A 10,855-nucleotide genomic window follows, 5' to 3' on the forward strand; every position below is an offset into this window, starting at 1 on the left:
TATAAATGTTTGGTCATCAGATTACATGGATAATGCATTATGATCAGCTTGGTTATGCATTATTAAAATTAAAACTATGAAATATACATAAAATATATTTAATATTTATATTTAATGTCAATTATACAACACTATAAAACGAAACCTCTATCAGACAACAATCATTCGTTTTTCGTGCATTTTTAAGCTTTTGACCTCCATGGCGTTCCATACAGGATGTCACTATAGTGTTGACGTATCTTGTGACGTCAGATGTTTCGTAGGCTATCAAAATGACGGCGCACACGCGGTAGCTCTGTCGATACATTGTAGCTGAACGTATGACAATGCATGAAACTAACGTTAAACCCAGTGCAACATTTATTTGTTCGTTTCCTGACTGTCAGGCGTCGTACAACAAAGCATGGAAGCTAGAAGCGCATCTCTGCAAACATACAGGGGAGGTAAGTTAAGCGCAGGGCCAACATGTGCGTTTCCTTTAAACGTTTCAGTTTTATTACACGTTCTGAAAGCCATTTTAAGTGAGAATAAAGTCATTTAAACGAAACGACATATGTCATTGTTTAAAGGAAGTAAATGTTTATTTATTGATTGATTGCAGAGGCCATTTAAGTGCGAGTATAACGGGTGCAGCAAATCCTTCTGCACGAAATATCATCTTGCTCGACATACACTGACACATACCGGCGACAGACATTACAAGTGAGTATTTTTTGTTTGTATAAGTGTAACTTTAATAGCATAGTAAACTGTCATTTACTCCCGCTATGTTAACAGATGCACGGAGGACGGATGCAACGAACGATTCACAACAAACTCCAACCTGAAGAAACACATTTCACGCATTCACAGACAAGAGACAAAACAGTACATTGTAAGTAAATATAAACGCATTTAGCCACAATAAATAAATAAAATAAAATAACGGTATATTTGAGGACTGAATTAAATGTCTACACGAAAGAAAATTTAGATGATTACCTCATCAATTACCTCAAATGTAAGTGATGGTTATATTCAATTCAGCTAAACACTTTTGCTGGAAAATAGTGGCATACAACGCAAAACCATACTGACTGAAATATTCACAAGGCCTAAAAATGCATGATCAGCAAATCTAATAGTGGAAACAAACAAGTGACAGTTCTGTGGCCCATCCTTATTATTGAGCCTTGGCATGTAAATATCATTCAGTACCATGATGTAATGTAATATTAAGGGCTGGAGGTATGTTTTATATATATATGTATATATATGGGATTGTTGTTGTCATCGTCGTCTTCATATTTCTAATGTTTTTTTTCTAGTGCACATTTGAAGGATGTGGCAAAGCATTCAAGAAAAATAACCAGCTAAAAACCCATGAGTGTACACACACCCAGCTGCTACCGTTCTTGTAAGACTTTTTACACTCTTTCGTCCTGTCTCTTTATTTTGTAATTAATGAACTCTTTCAGTAAACTAGCATAATATAACACTTAGAACTGTGTGGGTCATTTGATGTTCTGTTAATACTGCAATGGCTCTGATTATCAGGTGTTTACATGAAGGCTGTGGGAGACGGTTTTCACAACGTGGTAAACTGAAGCGTCATGAGAAGGTACACAAAGGTATGTCCTCTGCTTGTTCTGTTGTTCATTCCATACCTGTATGACTTATTTTGTTCTGTAAAACTGAAGGTTATTTTACTACTATTTTTCTAGATAATAAAAATAAATAAAATCCTTTGCTCGTGTGTTAGGTTGTGGCACAGATAAGTTTACCATTTACAGCACTTTATTCTAGTCATTTACCTATAGCAGCTAATAAATTGAAAGTTTTGAAAAAATATAATCTCCAGAGGCCTGTTTCATAAAACAAGTTTACCAAATAAATCAGGTTTATTTCAGTTAGTCTAACTTATTTTGAACCAAATCAATTGACAATAAGTCAGACTAACTGAAATAAACCTGACTTATTTGGTAAACTTGTTTTATGAAACAGCCCCCTGCCTCCCATTCAATAGATTTGTGAGACTGATGCTGAAACACAAAGTTATATTCTTTGTTCATGATGTCATTAGATGTATATCACTCTTCCTTTTCATGTGAAATGCCTACCATACTGTCATAACTTTGCAGGCTATTCTTGCACTGTGGAGGGCTGCTCATTTGTGGGAAAGAACTGGACGGAGATGACAAACCACAAAAAAGTTCATAATGGTAATCCTGTGTTTTCTTCTTAATGTAAATAGCCTAACTTTACAGAAAGTTACAAAATATTGTTTTGTGTGTGTTCAGTCAGAGTACAGTGTGATCAGTGTAAGAAAACATTCAGGGATAGCTGGTTCCTGAAGCAGCATCAGCATGTTCACTCTGAAGAGCGCATGGTGTTCCACTGCCCCAGAGATGGATGTACCCGCTCGTACACCACTGCGTTCAACTTGCAGAGCCACATACTGTCTTTCCATGAAGTGCAGCGCTCCTTCATCTGCACTCACCCTGGCTGTGGCAAGTCCTTTGCCATGAAGGTGCTTTCTATTTTTTTGTGCTTTCCTATCATCTGAGTTCTGCCTCACTTACTGCATTTCCATACAAGGATTTTTTTTTTTTGCTAAATAAATCAATCGATTAAAATGTTTAATGCATAAATTGTTAGCTAATGGAAATGAAAATTATTGATAAAATTCAGATAAAACTCACATTTATGAAAAGTGTTCTTTTGTCGTTTGTTTTGGTGCATAAATTCTACAATTCAAATGTTGCGGGGAAAAAAACTAATTTGGAAACATGTTTTGTCGAGAGCAAAAAGGCTTTAACGCAAATGCATGTGGTGTCACAACAGAATTACAGTCCATAGTGTTGCTCCCATTAAGCACTGTTTTTTGTTGATGTTCAAGGGAGCATTAATTGAAATGTAAATTCTAAAAAAATTTCACTGTGAATAATTTGTATGATACATATTCAATTATTTCTGTTATGTTAAAATGTGACTGGCTTGACTGCATGTTTCTTACTGTACCAATCTGACACCTGCTCCCGTTGCACATCGCTTTCTAGTTTATTTATATTTCTGAATTTAATATTGTTAGATCAGTAAGCTGGCCAATTTGAGTTGTCTTCCTACTTTTAGAAAGACATCTGGGATACAAAATAAACAGAATTTTTATTTTATTTTTGCAGCAAAGTTTACTGCGCCATGGTGTGGTTCATGATCCTGAAAAGAAACAGGTAACCACTTGCAGTACTACTTATTGATCGGCTGAATCAGAGGTTGATGAAATATCAAACAACAGGTGTTTAAAATGTTTTTAAGTTGAAAATAACTGCCCTTATTGTCTCTTTCAGCTGAAACCCCGCCCAAAACGCTCCTTGGCATCCCGTCTGAGTGGCCACAAACCAAAAAACAAACGTCAAACAAAAGCATCATATTCAGGTGTATCTTCAGTGCCACATAGTAGCCAATCAGAAACAACTATGAATCCTCAATTAATTGGTCAGCTGCATTCTTTCAGCTCTGAAAGTTGTAAAATTCCAAAACGAGACTTCCCAGAAATCTCCCATAATTATGAAACCATTAAATCAGAAGGTGTTGTCAGCCAAACAAAATCCATTTATTCTGAACTCCGTGACCCTGCAAATCCAGTGGTACACCTTTTAGAACCGCTTTTAGTGTAGTCCATTTATCATGAGTCATATTCCAGTGAACCCAAGCAACTTTCTAAAGCACAATTTATAAAGCAACAGTATTTGGAGACTTTTTCCCATGTAAACATGTCACTGCAGAAAAATACACTTTTGTAATGAAATTTGCATAGAATTTTATTATTCCTTCAAATCTTTTGAGAATTCTGTAGAGGAGTTACGAAGAGATGCTGGTGTCTCAAAGTCAGGTTTTAAATTCATGTTCGAAGTCTCTGCTTCCTTCTGCAGTTCTTTAGCAGAAGCAAGCCGAAGGACACACATGGCAGCACGACCCCCACGAACCACAGAAGGTTTTGAAACAAAGCCAACAGGCACTGATATCCTCTCCACCATCTGTGTTAAGACTTTGTCCTGTTTAGAAGAAGAAAAAAAGAAAATCCTGAAATCTGCTTGGTAGCAGTGGGTTGTACCTGTTTCCATTTTCAAAGCAGATCAGCACTGTTAAATTAATAGTAGTTGTGTTGGTTTTACATTTTATGTAATGAATGTGTAAATAAACTGTAAACTCATCACTCAAGTCTTAATATTTCCAGTATTTAAGGATTGGTTGTACCCTACTTTAAGGAATGTTTCAGGGATAATATAAGTTAAGCTTTATCGAGAGCATCTATGACATGTTAAAAGGAAAAAAAATCATGCAATTACAATGTAATTCTATGGCATAAGTCATTGTAGTGGAACAAACACTAATACACACAACGATACTTAAAGTATTCAATATAGTAAATTGCTTTCATCAGTTAGCTTATAAACCAGAATGGTAGTCTCACTGGTAAAAGGATGACTTGCACAACATTACAGCTCAGATAGTTCACATATTTTGTATGGAAGATGTATATAAATGCTATGAAATTGAGAGCTGCTGGTAATACACAGCATAGAAGGTCATTTTCCAGAATCTTAACATTCTCTGTTCTTCTGTGGTGGAATGAACTGTCAAATCGGGCCATTGCTGTGGGCTCTTATAAATTGCTCACACTGTTCTTCATTTGTTAGTTTCTCTGGTGAACTTGTCCCTTAGACTTTCACCATATGCATATTAATGTAAAGTCAAGTTATTACTATATTCAGTTTCAGAGACAAAATATTTGTTATAAATCTTGTTTTGATTCTGGGATATTCCTTCAACTCAAAGCTTTCTTTGTGCACAGTGAAACACTATGCACCTTAAACAACACAAACAGACAGCTGATGTGCAATTGAAAAATGCACTGAATTGCTAAACAAATGCAAATGAAATGCATTCTGTATCCATACCAGTGGAGCGCCACCGTCAGTTCCTGCTCTGATAGTGAGTCTGACATGGTTGTTTTTTTCCAGCCAGCTGACAACTTGCCGCAGTTTAGTGTCCAAGTCATGAAGGGAGATATCGGAGGAAAAATTGAGCTCCTTTGATTGGACGGGCCCTGCAGATGCAACAAAAAGTTTCTTCAATGAAGCACAATAAGGAGCTAGAGAAACAGAAATCATACGCTTGCAAGATAAAATAGCTAACCCAAAAATGGACTACTTTTCTGTTATTTAAAACAGTAAATAATGTCAGAATGTACATTTTTGGGTCAACTATATCACTTGAAGAATATTTTTAAAATATTGAAGAACTGTTGGATATTTGAGTCTGATTCTCACTGTAGTATGACTGCAATATTGCAGCTTTGATCATATTCAGCTTTTTTTTTGGACTGAAACGCACCTTTCTTGGCTTTCTTTGTGTCTCTAAGTTTCATCTGCTCTTCATGGATCTGTTTCCCTTTCATCAGTCTGTATAATGGAGGATCACAATTGTCATCTATGGCAACAAGCCTCAGCCCTGTTTCGTCCATCAGTCGTATCACATCAGCACGGTGCATTGTACCCAAGTCCTCTCCATCCTCACCCAATAACTTTATATGGCGCTGACCAATCTTCCTACCCACACTGCCAAAAGTGACTCGTGCTCTCGAGTCCAGCTTTTTAGTTTCCTTCTGGAAATCTGACACACTGGTGCTCCCGCTCTCAGTGTCTGTGGAGAAGTATGTACATAGCCAGGGCGAGACAATATGGCAAGAACATGCTGGCCTGAGGGTTGGTGGACTCCTTGCCATGCGTGAGGTGACCAGGCTGATGGGTCGAAGAGGACCGCGGCTTAGTGCCTGACTCAAAACAAACCTCAGGAAACCCAGAGACATCCTAGAAGAGAGTGTCATGAGCATTACCAAGAAGTGTGTCATTTTTTGTCCACCCCAGATTACAATGTCAGTATACACTATCAAAAGTTTAAAATAATTAAGATTATTTTTTAATGTTCTTGAAGTCTCTTCTGGTCACCAAGGTTACATTTACTTTGATGAAAAATACAGTAAAAACAGTAATTGTGAAATATTACAATTTAAAATGTTTTCTATTTGAATACATTTTTAAATGTAGGCCTAGCTTATTTTTGTGATGCAAATCATCATGTGACACTGTACAGCTTTGCATTACAGGAATAAATTACATTTATGAAAATATATTAAAATTGAGACATAAGAGACTTCTTTCAAAAACATTTAAAAAAATCTTAATCATTCCAAGGAAGTAGACACGTATTCAAAATACAACATATATAAAGTATACAATATTTACTCAAAACCATTTACTCCATTATTAAGTTTATATATATATATATATATATATATATATATATATATATATATATATATATATATTATGGTCCTTCAGATTTGACAAACACCAAACTGCCCGAAGCTAAGTTACTTACGTTACACTAGAGTCGTACGGAACCGACGCCAAGGACGAAGAAGGTTATATCAGTCAGGTGATTTCAGGACAAATAATCTGGGTCATAAACACAAAATTCGCCCTCGGAATGAATAAATAAAACTAGAAACATTAAAGCAAGTAATGCTTCTCTGACTGACAAACGAATCTTGGCGCACACATGTGACGTCACGCCAATGCGCCGCTGCAGTGCTATTTAAAATCTTATGTAACTTTCTCAGATATTTTTTTATTGTATCCCCCATATGTTCACATGTCTTTATATTCTCATGTTCATGTTCTAATGTTTATCTGTTTATCTCTGATAGTGTCATAATAAAAAAATAAAATACTTTCTCAGATTTGTAGGTGTCTTTTGAAAAGGAGTGCAACTTTGCTTAATAGAAAGAGGTATTTCTCTGTCCCTTTTGAATATATAACATGCAGCGTGAGAAAATAAGAAAATATTACATTTTTGTAGAGGAATTAAAATAAATAAATAAATAAATAGGCTAGTATATAAAATACTACATTTGTTTGTAGAAGAGATACCGTATTATTTTTGCGCATTTTTATTGAACGTTTGAAGGACAACAACAAAAATAATAGGCCTAATAAAAATACTAATAATAAATAGCCCAATTCATTTTAATTTAGGGATGCATTTTAATAACTAAAGAGCTCTGAATAGCATATCATTGCGTAAAAAGATTGATCTCACGTGGGTCAGTTTCTGTGCGCTCGTCCGTGCTTAACTGAAGTCGACACATTTTGACCCGAGCCACAGCTCATTGATCCTCTTTATACCTTTATAGCCTGCTGCTCGCTTGCCACTTGTTCCAATCTCCATTGACTGAAAACATAAAGAAAATAACTGAAACAATAAACTACGGCATAATCAACTTTATAATAATAGTAACTCTTATATTTTGTGCCAGTTTTATTCTATTCTAGCAAAACAGCACATTTTAAAATAATGCTAAATGGAACAATATTGTGTTTCTGATCCATGTTTGTAAATGACAAAATTGTTAATATTAATTGCTTTATTTTATTTATTGTAATTGTTATTTTGTCTATGTTTTCAATTTATATATTTATTTATTTTATTATTATTATTATTATTTTATTTTTTTATGAATCTCCCCTACCCGCATACAGCTCTTTTTATATACTTACTCCTAAAAAGCAGACAAAAACTTTGTAAAGGCTTTCTAATATGTGTTTTAGACATTGTGGGAAAGGCAGCATGGGTTGACCCTGTGGCTTAGGCCTTAGCTGCATTGAAACAGTAAATCTAGAGATTTTACAGTCAGCTGAGCAGCAATAGATTAATTTGTTTAACGCTGATGGGTACAAAGAGCCTCTAATCTTTGCTGTTCTCAATGGCTTTAACCTTCGTGTCAGAGAGAAGCTGCTGTGTTTCTAAGGCTCCGTTTCTCCCAGAATTCCTCTGTCACCTGCCCAACTGCAGGTGCACCGACAGATCCCTCCCATCAGAGAGCTAGGCACAGGAAGTGCAAAGAGGCTGAGGTCATAGGCCATAGCGGAGGCACTTGTTATGTTTCCATCAACAAGGTTTGAGTTTCAAAGAGCAGGCAGGAATAGAGAGAAAGGCAAAGAAAGAGTCTGAATGCAAAAAGAGCCTACATTTAAAAGAGAACAGTAGAATAGGACTATTCTTTTTTTGATTTTGTGGGGGTTGGGTGATTGGATGTGTAACTGGGCTCTCCAAAAAAAAAAGAAAAAAAAAAAGTACTTGCAAGTATTAAAAAATTTCTTTTTTTTTTTTTTGGAGAGTTTAGTTTTTTTTCATTGTTTCATTTATCCGGTAATGTTTGAGTCTGTTTAAGTACATAGTAATTTTCTTCTTTAACCTGTTAAATATAGGAGTAATTTTAAAAGTGAGATGGCTACCTCAATGAGACCGAATTTAACAATGCTGCCCTTTACTACAGAGCTAAAGTGCATAATGATGAATCTCCAGTCTATTCAGCAAATGGGACCTTAGATTAAGGAAGCCGTGAGGGCATGAACCACAAATGTTTGGAGAAAGAACTTCATTGCAAAGGAGATGGTTGACAAAAAAATGTGCCGCCTGCGAGCAGCAGGTGGATAATTGTACACGCTTGACTGCGCCTAGAGAAAGATGCGCTTGCAGAAAGAGCATTCATGAAGCAGCCTTAGGGGCTTCCTAGTTTGCTAATTAGCCCAAGGATACCAGTTCTTCTAACAGGCACCCTGCATAGTGGCACACCTTTCAAACAAAAAGGATGTTACCATACAGAAGTTGCACAGTATCTTGTCGAAAGAATCTTATACTACTCTAAACACTGCCGCCTTTTCAGCATCTCTCTGTTTTTGGGTTGTATGAGTCTTTGTTTGTTGCTCATGCAGCACGTCTTTGTTAGACTATTAACAGTATTTTGAGTGACACGTCTAAAGAGATTTTGTCAGAGGATAGAATATTCCTCTGGAGAACTACAGAGTTTTTACGGTACGGTGTATATTATTTTTTTTCAGACAAACTGTTTTAAATGTTGATTGAACTATGAATTTTTCTTTTAAAAAAAGCTGACATTACATAAAACAATTTTAAGATGCGCTTGAATAATTTGTTAATTTGAAGGAATGATTAGCTTAATTTAAAATATAATATTGGATTTGGATCAACAAGTAAAACATTATTGTTTCTGAGATTAGAATCCCCCCAAACACACAAATTATGTGTACTCAAAAAGAACTGAAGTCCTGTTTTCTCTACTTCTAATAGAGTGTACTAACAAATTTATGTGTAATTTGCTCTGCATTTTACAATGGCACCTGGAGAAAACACCGAGCAAAAACAGTAAAAACCACTACACCCTTGCATCGCAGCACGGTTTTTTAAACACAATTTACCTTTTCTTTTGAAAATGTATAAATGTAGTTATTCCCTCGTTTTAATGCAAAATTGTAAAATAGCAGTAACCTAAATGGACGGTTCATCCATAAATTGATAAAAAGTCATTTATTGACATTCATGTTGTTACAAACCACAAACCTGTGTGACTTACTGGACCTTATACAGTACATCATTCTTTTCATTGTATGTACAACACAAACAAAACAATAAAAGTACTTTGTGTTCTACATTAGAAAAAAAGTGCATATACAAACCCGATTCCAAAAAAGTTGGGACACTGTACAAATTACGAATAAAAAAGGAATGCAATAATTTACAAATCTCATAAACTTATATTTTATTCACAATAGAATATAGATAACATATCAAATGTTGAAAGTGAGACATTTTGAAATGTCTTGTCAAATATTGGCTCATTTTGGATTTCATGAGAGCTACACATTCCAAAAAAGTTGGGACAGGTAGCAATAAGAGGCCGGAAAAGTTAAATGTACCTATAAGGAACAGCTGGAGGACCAATTTGCAACTTATTAGGTCAATTGGCAACATGATTGGGTATAAAAAGAGCCTCTCAGAGTGGCAGTGTCTCTCAGAAGTCAAGATGGCAAGAGGATCACCAATTCCCCCAATGCTGCGGCGAAAAATAGTGGAGCAATATCAGAAAGGAGTTTCTCAGAGAAAAATTGCAAAGAGTTTGAAGTTATCATCATCTACAGTGCATAATATCATCCAAAGATTCAGAGAATCTGGAACAATCTCTGTGCGTAAGGGTCAAGGCCGGAAAACCATACTGGATGCCCGTGATCTTCGGGCCCTTAGACGGCACTGCATCACATACAGGAATGCTACTGTAATGGAAATCACAACATGGGCTCAGGAATACTTCCAGAAAACACTGTCGGTGAACATAATCCACCGTGCCATTCGCTGTTGCCGGCTAAAACTCTATAGGTCAAAAAAGAAGCCATATCTAAACATGATCCAGAAGCGCAGGCGTTTTCTCTGGGCCAAGGCTTATTTAAAAAGGACTGTGGCAAAGTGGAAAACTGTTCTGTGGTCAAAATTGGGACGCCATGTCATCCGGACTAAAGAGGACAAGGACAACCCAAGTTGTTATCAGCGCTCAGTTCAGAAGCCTGCATCTCTGATGGTATGGGGTTGCATGAGTGCGTGTGGCATGGGCAGCTTACACATCTGGAAAGGCACCATCAATGCTGAAAGGTATATCCAAGTTCTAGAACAACATATGCTCCCATCCAGACGTTGTCTCTTTCAGGGAAGACCTTGCATTTTGCATAGAAGGAGGATCCGGGTACTGAAATGGCCAGCCTGCAGTCCAGATCTGTCACCCATAGAAAACATTTGGCGCATCATAAAGAGGAAGATGCGACAAAGAAGACCCAAGACAGTTGAAGTGAAGTGACATTCAGCCAAGTATGGTGACCCATACTCGGAATTCGTGCTCTGCATTTAACCCATCACGCGTGCACACACACAGCAGTGAACACACACACACCGTGAACATACA

At 36.4% G+C, this 10,855-nt stretch overlaps 2 protein-coding genes across 4 annotated transcripts; one reads left to right on the plus strand and one right to left on the minus strand.

Moving 5' to 3' along the window:
- Nucleotides 1-250: 250 nt before the first annotated feature.
- On the plus strand, nucleotides 251-4,194 carry gtf3aa (general transcription factor IIIAa; the record flags this gene model as incomplete). Of its 3 annotated transcripts, none has more annotated exons than XM_079418637.1 (10): nucleotides 251-443; nucleotides 602-702; nucleotides 778-874; nucleotides 1,308-1,396; nucleotides 1,537-1,610; nucleotides 2,121-2,201; nucleotides 2,280-2,509; nucleotides 3,162-3,209; nucleotides 3,327-3,474; nucleotides 3,912-4,194. In XM_079418637.1, exons 1-10 carry the CDS (start codon nucleotides 321-323, stop codon nucleotides 3,917-3,919), a joined length of 999 nt encoding a protein of 332 aa, XP_079274763.1. In that variant the 5' UTR covers nucleotides 251-320. The 3 variants fall into 3 exon arrangements, with proteins under 3 accessions (XP_079274763.1, XP_079274764.1, XP_079274762.1); XM_079418638.1 differs by having other exon boundaries at nucleotides 3,327-3,414; XM_079418636.1 differs by lacking the exon at nucleotides 3,912-4,194 and having other exon boundaries at nucleotides 3,327-3,656.
- On the minus strand, nucleotides 3,127-6,637 carry mtif3 (mitochondrial translational initiation factor 3). Its single transcript, XM_079418640.1, has 4 exons — nucleotides 6,424-6,637; nucleotides 5,377-5,852; nucleotides 4,941-5,089; nucleotides 3,127-4,034 (listed from the first exon to the last, which is right to left on the minus strand). The coding sequence occupies exons 2-4, from the start codon at nucleotides 5,849-5,851 to the stop codon at nucleotides 3,804-3,806; spliced, it is 855 nt and encodes a 284-aa protein (XP_079274766.1). The 5' UTR covers nucleotide 5,852; nucleotides 6,424-6,637; the 3' UTR covers nucleotides 3,127-3,803.
- Between the last annotated feature and the right edge of the window lie 4,218 nt (nucleotides 6,638-10,855).

This window comes from Barbus barbus, assembly GCF_936440315.1.
Source record: "Barbus barbus genome assembly, chromosome: 6".
Lineage (NCBI taxonomy): Eukaryota > Metazoa > Chordata > Actinopteri > Cypriniformes > Cyprinidae > Barbus > Barbus barbus.

Excerpts from the sequence above, each read along its gene's own strand:
- mtif3 (XM_079418640.1), bottom strand. The coding sequence starts at position 5,851 with ATGTCTCTGGGTTTCCTGAGGTTTGTTTTGAGTCAGGCACTAAGCCGC. Across the intron at positions 5,090-5,376 it reads CACAAAGAAAGCCAAGAAAG|GGCCCGTCCAATCAAAGGAG; the intron begins GTGCGTTTCAGT and ends TTGCATCTGCAG. Across the intron at positions 4,035-4,940 it reads CTGACGGTGGCGCTCCACTG|GACAAAGTCTTAACACAGAT; the intron begins GTATGGATACAG and ends TCTTCTAAACAG.